At 36.0% G+C, this 8,854-nt stretch overlaps 1 protein-coding gene across 1 annotated transcript; it reads left to right on the top strand.

Moving 5' to 3' along the window:
• Positions 1 to 3,630: 3,630 nt before the first annotated feature.
• LOC111490702 lies at positions 3,631 to 8,598 on the top strand. Its single transcript, XM_023139256.1, has 12 exons — positions 3,631 to 4,763; positions 5,104 to 5,306; positions 5,381 to 5,578; positions 5,743 to 5,814; positions 6,036 to 6,131; positions 6,349 to 6,428; positions 6,523 to 6,598; positions 6,700 to 6,910; positions 7,016 to 7,209; positions 7,311 to 7,416; positions 7,537 to 7,626; positions 7,725 to 8,598. The coding sequence occupies exons 1-12, from the start codon at positions 4,232 to 4,234 to the stop codon at positions 8,471 to 8,473; spliced, it is 2,607 nt and encodes an 868-aa protein (XP_022995024.1). The 5' UTR covers positions 3,631 to 4,231; the 3' UTR covers positions 8,474 to 8,598.
• Positions 8,599 to 8,854: the final 256 nt, after the last annotated feature.

Genomic DNA, 8,854 nt, shown 5'->3' with positions numbered 1-8,854 from the left:
CCCCCCCCCCCCCCCCCCCGACTTTTAATTTACCCTTTGTTTTTATACATATCAAATTCCTTCACGTTTATTGTAACTCATCCATACAATAATTTTTCTTGTTTTCTCGAATAATATATATTGATAGATTTTTATTTTTCCTTTTGAAATAAAAAATAAAAGAATTTGATTCTGTGGTATAATTTATAGAATTAGATTCTGTGGAATCATTTATAGAATTTGATGCCTGATTTATTATTTAAATTTTAAATAATAAAATAAAACAAAAAAATTAAATTAATTATGGTAATTATTAAAAAAGGGATAGGTGTATAGAAACGGGAGCTTATTCTATGATTAATTAGCAGACAAAATTTTCTAAATTTCCGGAGTTTTTTGTTATATATATATATATATATTATATTTTATGGGTCTATGCAATTATTAATTTCAACTTATTGACTAAAAAAATCTACTTTTTTAAATATAAAAAGCTTCTTTTTACGTATTAAGAGATTATAATTTATTAGATTTTTTAAAAATAAAAATATTTTGAAGGTCCACCCTGGAGCTACAAGATAAAACCATGGTCTGTCATCGGACCATGGAGCCTGTGATGTTAGTGACCCCACGCCATGGGGTCCAATAAAAAAGATGAAACGAATTGGCTGAGTTTAGGGCACCCCGTCGGCCCCTCCCTTCCATTTTAAGGCCGAACAGTTAAAAAGGTATGCTCTATCTTGGTCCATTTGTTTCCTTCTTCCAAGCTTTGGAGGGCTGAGTTGTTGTTTCCAATTCAGCCCTTCCCATAATTGTCTCTACCTCTAAAATCTTATTCTACACCATGTCCTTGGATTCTCTATTATGTACCTTTCTCACTTTTTAACCCCATTATATACCTTATTCTTATCGTGTATGTACGCGCCACTTCTATGTTGGAAAAATACCGTACTAAAATGATACATAATTCTCTCTCGGATTTAAAAACTATTCTCTTAAAGCTTTAGTGTAATGATTCATACCCAACATTTCAAATATAAAATTAGTACTTCATGCCTCTATTATTCTTCGGCATCTTTTATTAATGCGAGAATTGGTGCACATATAACGCACGGATAAATCCAACCATTATGACTTTGAACGAGGCAGTTAGAGGATGTTTGCTTTTCCCGACTCTTTTTTCTAATATGTATAATTAAACTATGATCGTAATTACACGACTATTATAATTATAAATGTTTGGAACATCAATTTTATTTATTATATATATATAAGAATGAAGAGGAAGTTATTTATTGCATTTTTGTTGGCAGACAAAATCCCAACATCATGATGAGAAGAAGAGGCATTGATGGCGGGGGAAGCCGAGGGGGGTGACTTTCCGACCAACCCATTTCAAAAAAATATCAATTTTATTTTAATTTTATGATCTAAGGCCCAATGAAGGCCCAATTACTTTCTCTGAGAAAGAACCCGGCCCATATATATTTGGGCCTAGTAATTACTATTCTTTTTTATTAATTTGAAAATTTGTCAAAATACATAAAAAGATTTTTTAGTTTATTCATTTCTAATTTTCTCGACCATCCTAATTACACAAACGTCTACGTACCCACAAAATTGTCATTCATATTTCATGAATTAAAAAAAATTATGAATATCATAAATTCTGCGTGTCATACTAATTTACGATTGTTGGATGATGAAAGTCCCACATCGGTTAATTTAGGGAATGGTCATGGGTTTATAATCTAAGAATATACTCTTCATTGGTATGAGGCCTTTTGGGAAGCCCAAAGCAAAGCCATGAGAGCTTATGCTCAAAGTGGACAATATCATACCATTGTGGAGAGTCGTGTTCGTCTAACAAGTGGTATCAGAGCCATGCCCTAAACTTAGCCGTGCCAATAGATTGGCAAATCCTCAAATGTCAAGCCTCCTTGAAGGTACGAAGGCAGTCAAAAATGACTAAGACTCCAAAGGAGTCAAGCCACGATTAAGGGGAGGCGTGCTTTGTTCGAGGGGAGGTGTTGGATGATGAAAGTCCCACATCGGTTAATTTAGGGAATGGTCATGGGTTTATGGACAATATCATACCATTGTGGAGAGTCGTGTTCGTCTAACAACGATTACCTCTAAGACACGCTGTCGGCATAAATGATTGATATTAAATTAATGTTGTTTTCTTGTTAAGAGTCTTATTCTTGAACTATTTGATTATATGGTATTCAAAATATCTAGTAGCATATTTTATATATTTTAAAATATAAACTCTTAGTATTAAGTGATGTATCATATTGATACACGATACACGTGCAGAATATATCATTAAACATACGTTATCGTGTATCAATATGATAGCTACCACAAGCAAAAAAAAAAAAAAAAAAGTTAATTATTTTTGTTGTTCTTTTCCATAATATCCAAGATACCAAGAGTTGTATAGACGTTATGAAACACACATTAATTCAAATATGTGAAAAAGGAAAGTTTATGCCGGTAAAAAGGTGTATTTTTTTAAAATTTAATTATGGTAGGTTTTTTATTTGAACTTATCAAATCCAAAATACTTAATCTCTTATAAATTACAGACCGTGTAGTCTCTCTCCAAGCGATCTACACTCATTCTCTGTTCAATGGTATTTTTTTTATCTCCATTTTCATGTTTTTGTTCTTCCATTTGATTTTCTTTTACGAGCGTTTCTTGAAATGGGAGATGAAAGCTTAGTTATGGCACTCGAAGTGGTATCATGGGAGATATTTAAGTGATTTAAATGCTCGACCCATATGGTTATATGTTCGTTCATGAAAATGGATGAGGTTATTACTCGTATTAAATGCCACCACACCATCTCAAATATCATTTTCTTTGATTATTGTTGGTTAATATTTCCAAGCTTTGCGTGTTAATTCACCACACCAAACTATTTTGCTTGCAGCTTTGTGTTACGTAATTTCTCCTTTTAAGTTTATTTTTAGTATAAGTTAATTCTTTGTTTGGCCTCTCTTTCTCTTTTTTATAATAAATTTGAAAATTATTAATAAACTTTTAATTTTTGTATTTTTAACAGAAATTATGACGACAAAATTGAAAATAAGTAAATAAATATTAAGTTTTTTTTAGTGGTTGAAAAAAAAAACAGTTTTGAGAAATACGAGGTACAAACAAATATAAATAATAATAATAATTTTATTTGAATCCAAAATATCCTAACAGAAGAGTGTCGGTTGGTTGAAATTTTTTAACACAGAAGCAAAATTATATAATATTTTCCCATATTTTCTTAACATCTTTATTCTTTTCTTCTAAACTCCAAACATTCCTGTCGAAGAGAAAAAAAACCCAATATAATCAAACAAAAGCTGTTTGGATAATAATATAAAGTAAGCAACCACATGTCAAATTTACGACCCAATTTTGGATACTTGTTTTATTTAATTATTTGTTACTATTTCTGAAAAAAAACCAAAAAAAAAAAGGTGAAAATTTTACGACCCAATTTTGGATACTTGTTTTTTTATTTATTTATTACCATTTCTGAAGAAAAAAGAATGGACCCCATTGCCTTGGCTAGGTTCGAATGAAATGGGCGCCGCTGACAGTGGATTTGATCATTTATTTTTCGAAAAAAAAAATTGTAGATAAGAACTGAGAGGCTAAGAAGATGATGTAGGGGATGGAGGGAAATTTGGGACTTGGGGAATGGGAGGAATCCCATTCCCCAAATCCCTGAAAAGTTCATCAGAGATTGGTTTCCAATTCCAGTGGTCTCCAATGGCGTCAAAACCCACCTCCTGTATTTTCGAATCCTTGCGAAACAGTCAAACCCTACTGGAAAACGACACTGTATCCGTGATTTTCAGTTGTCTTCATATGCCTTCTCTCACACCCACTTACCGAAAATTACCTTTTACAATTTTAGTTTTTGGTTCCTTACTTTTAGTATATTTTGCTTTTTCACTTCACCATTCTTGGCTTTCACGAGATGTCTTGACGCAACTTCAATTATGGGGCTCTTTCTGTTTTATCTCTATATATAACTCCTCATATTTGCTTGCTCTCCTCCACATTTGCTTTTGATTATTCATTTGTTTGATTATATGTTGTTTCTGAATGTGGGATTGTCATTCTGTCTTTTCTGAATTGGGTTTTGTTTTCTGGGTTTATTACTAATCACCAAATGCTTTTCATTCTATGATCTTATCCCTTCACTGAATTCAGATTTGGGTTCTATTTCACATTTTTGGTTCTATGATGAAGGTTTGTCAGTCTCTGAAAATGTGGTTGGTTTGGGTGGCCTTAATGGCATACCTTCTGTGTCATTGCGATGCTCTTAAGGAGTGTACAAACATTCCTACTCAACTGGGATCACATACTTTGAGATATGAGCTCTCATTATCACATAATGAAACGTTGAAGAAAGAGATGTTTTCTCACTACCACCTCACACCAACTGATGATGCTGCTTGGTCCAATTTGCTAACGAGAAGGTTGTTGAAGGAAGAAAATGAGTTTAATTGGGAAATGATGTATAGACAAATGAAGAATAAAGATGGGGTTCAAGTTCCTGGTGGTTTGCTCAAGGAAGTTCCTTTAGGCGACGTACGACTGGAACCAAACTCGTTCCATGGGAGAGCTCAGGCCACAAATTTGAAGTATCTATTGATGTTGGATGTGGACAACTTGCTCTGGAGCTTTAGGCAAACAGCTGGTTTGCCTACGCCTGGTAAACAGTATCTCGGTTGGGAAAAATCAGACTGCGAGCTTCGTGGTCATTTTGTAGGTAACTCAACTCCTTTAATCCTGCCTCTCTCTCTTGTTTGGATAGTTTTTTGTTGTTACTTTCATCTTTTGTTTCATGCTTATGAATGTATTTTGTATACTTGAACGGAGTCGATGTTGAGGATTGTTAATTTAGGGAATGATCATGAGTTTATAAGTAAGGAACACATCACCATTGGTAAGATGCCTTTTGTGGAAGCCCAAAACAAAGTCATGAGAGCTTATGCGGAGAGTCGTGATTCCTAACATTTCCTTACGGAGCATGTTTTGAAGTATCATATTTTTGTGGCTTTAGCAGCCTATGTGTCAATGATTGATATCTTGTTCTTTCAATTTTGAAGGGCATTACCTAAGTGCAACAGCTCAAATGTGGGCAAGCACTGGCGACCCTGCTATTAAAGAGAAGATGACTGCACTAGTTTCTGGTTTGGCAGCTTGTCAGGACAAAATGGGTACAGGCTATCTTTCTGCTTTTCCCTCTGAGTTGTTTGATCGATATGAAGCTATTAAGCCTGTGTGGGCACCATATTACACCATTCACAAGGTAAAGCGGCCTTGAACACACAATTGTCATTAGAAGTTACTTATTACATTGTTTGATCTTTTCTGGTTGGGCAGATATTGGCAGGATTGTTGGATCAATATACTTTAGGTGGTAATGCTCAAGCCTTGAAAATGGTAACAAGGATGGTGGAGTACTTCTACAACCGTGTACAGAATGTCATAAAGCTGTACACTGTTGAGAGACACTATCAGTCTCTTAATACCGAAACTGGTGGGATGAATGATGTGCTCTACCGGTTGTATGGTATAACAGTACGTGAATCCTTCACTCTAACATAACTCTCAGTAATATCCATCAAATTGAATTGTCATTTATTATAAATTTGCCAACGTTTTTATGAGTTTTTGAGTCTTGATGTGGATTTTTGTGTCTGTATTAGAGGGGATTATGAAGTGTGTCTTGTAAATACATGCAGGGAAATACAACGCATTTACTACTAGCACACCTTTTCGACAAACCGTGCTTTCTAGGCATTCTTGCAGTTCAGGTAACTATTCCTTGTTCAATCCAGAGTTGTACTGTAGAATAGTGTTTTATTGAGCATTCACTGTCGATTATTTGGGTAAGAATGAGCTGTCGTGCTACCTGAACTGTTGTGCTACAAAGCCTTTATTACTTTATTACAAGGCACAATTTTGTATGCTCCTCAGATTTGTGAACAAATGTTGTAATAAAATACAGTTAAAAGATCCTCTCCTTTGATTTTAGGCCGAAAGCCTTTCGGGTCTCCATGCCAACACACATATCCCGATTGTTGTCGGAGGTCAACTGCGGTATGAACTCACTGGTGATCCACTGTATAAGGTAAGTTTCCTCACATTAATTTGTCTGCAGTGGATTTTCTTTAAATTCTTGTTATTATGAGAAACAGAACAGACAAGGTGGGCATTCCTTACAAAGACACAAAATTTAAGAACTTCCTTCCATTTCTGGTCAGATCATAGAAATTGGTTCGTGACTGAACGTCATGTCAGACTTAGAAAGCTGTTTTTAGTGAACTGTTCATACATTTTTATTCCAGGAAATGTCCACATTTTTTATGGACAGTATTAACTCCTCTCACAGCTATGCAACAGGAGGGACATCAGCGCATGAGTTCTGGTATGAACACTTGGGTCCTTTAGTTGAGGCTTTCGTATCTTTTTTCGATGCACTTTCTACATTTATATTGTTTCCTCCTTTGACGTATGAGCAGGACGGATCCCAAGAGATTGGCAGATACTCTAGGAGCGGAGAATGAAGAATCGTGTACAACTTACAACATGCTGAAGGTGAAAATCTTACCTTTGGTTATATTTTTTGTGGAATTGTTTGAATTCTCAGCTAGCTTCGTTTGGAAATAGACTTCTTACTGAATATGATGATATTATAGGTCTCCCGCAACCTGTTTAGATGGACCAAGGGAGTAGCATATGCTGATTATTATGAGCGGGCTCTTACAAATGGGGTGCTGAGTATCCAAAGAGGAACTGACCCTGGGGTAATGATTTACATGCTTCCATTAGGTAGTGGAAGTTCTAAAGCCAGAAGCCACCATGGATGGGGGACCCCATTTGACACTTTTTGGTGCTGCTATGGCACAGGTTTTGACTTCATTAATTACTTGAAAATGATCTGTTTTATTCTCATACTCTTGTCTTGGAAGGTTTCTGTTACTTGTTGTTCTCATTTCTTTTATTTTGATTCAGGAATTGAATCATTCTCCAAGTTGGGCGATTCCATCTACTTTGAGGAGGGAGCACAAACTCCTACACTTTATGTTATCCAGTATATATCAAGTTCTCTCAATTGGAAATCAGGAAATGTTTTGCTTAATCAGGTCGTTGATCCTGTTCATTCAGATGATCCAAACCTCAGGATGACAATGATGTTTTCTCCCAAGGTCGTTCACATTTTTCTTATAGTGTTCTTGAAATTTGAACAAGTATATGTAACGGCCTAAGGCCACCGCTAATTAATTTGTATGCTTCCTGAATAATGCAGGAGCCAGTCCAATCATCTACCATTAATTTGCGAATTCCGAGCTGGACAAGTGCGAGTGGCGCACAAGTTTTACTAAATGGTCAGAGTGTGGGAAAGATTACTAATGGTACTCACCGCCATAACCCTCTGCTGGATTTTCTTGTTCATAGGGCAAGAAACAGCATTTTAATATCACACCCTTGCAGTAAACGTTTATGTTTCACACTCCTATTTGCTTATGCTGCAGGCATTTTCCAACCAGTTACCAACAAATGGAGCTCAAAGGACAAGTTAAGCATTGTGCTACCCATAAACCTAAGAACAGAAGCTATTGAAGGTATATATATGTGTATATATATATATATCCATCCAAGCTGACATAACCATGTCATTATAATTTTAGATAATAAATCAATCTTGTGTGAATATACTCAGATGATCGAACGCAATTTGCTTCCACCCAAGCAATACTGTTTGGCCCCTATCTGCTGGCAGGCTATAGTGGTGGTGACAGGGATATCAAAACTGGAACGACCGGTTCTTTTTCAGACTGGATAACTCCAGTTCCTTCCTCGTACAATACTTTTCTTGTTACTTTGTCCCAAATGTCTGGAAACGCATCTTTTGCCTTAACAAACTCAAACCAAACAATAACAATGGAAATGTATCCTGGACAAGGGACCGATTCGGCTGTCCATGCCACATTCAGGCTCGTTTTAAATGACACGACTGCCAACGTCAAAACGTTGCAAGATGTTATTGGCAAACGGGTCAAGCTAGAACCATTTGATTTTCCAGGAATGGTTCTAGCAACTCAAGGACCAGATCAGAAGCTTGTAATTGCAGGATCAAACTCTGTTGGGCTCTCCTCTGATTTCTTTCTAGTTCAGGGATTGGATGGAAAGAATGGAACCATATCCTTGAAGTCAGCAAACAATGAAGACTGCTTTGTCTACAGTGGAGTGAATTATAAATCTGGTGTACAGCTGAAGCTAAGCTGCAAGCCAAAGTCGTCCTCAGACGTTGCGTTCGATCTAGCTTCGAGCTTTGTGATGCAAACTGGAGTAAGTCAGTATCATCCTATTAGCTTTGTTGCAAAAGGACCAACAAGGAACTTTCTCATGGCACCATTGATGAGCTTCATGGATGAAACTTACACAGTTTACTTCAACATTATTACTTAGCCATTTAGGTTAGTTGAAAGATCGAAATAGCTCACAGATATATCATTAGCTTCGTATGTTACTAATACGTTACTGTTAGTGGCTACGAATTACAATAAAGATTTGTAAGTCATCCTATTTGCTTCCTATCATTTTTTTTATTTCTCCAAAAGATCTCGTACCAATGAAGATTGTGTTTCTTATTTATAAATTCATGATATTCCTCTTAATTAGCCAATGTAAGATTACTTCTGTCAATAATTCTCAACACGGGTCTGGTCTATGATTAAAGATGGCAGACCCAAACGATCAAGTTTGGGAAGGGTGGTTTGCTTCTTGTCTCCATCACTCGCTCTATGAATTGTGATTATCATCATCTTCTCCTCGTCCCCCCCCCCCCCC

Source organism: Cucurbita maxima, unplaced genomic scaffold, assembly GCF_002738345.1.
Source record: "Cucurbita maxima cultivar Rimu unplaced genomic scaffold, Cmax_1.0 Cma_Scf00016, whole genome shotgun sequence".
Lineage (NCBI taxonomy): Eukaryota > Viridiplantae > Streptophyta > Magnoliopsida > Cucurbitales > Cucurbitaceae > Cucurbita > Cucurbita maxima.
The sequence above is the reverse complement of the archived record's forward strand: the minus strand, read 5'-3'. Positions and strand labels throughout refer to the sequence as shown.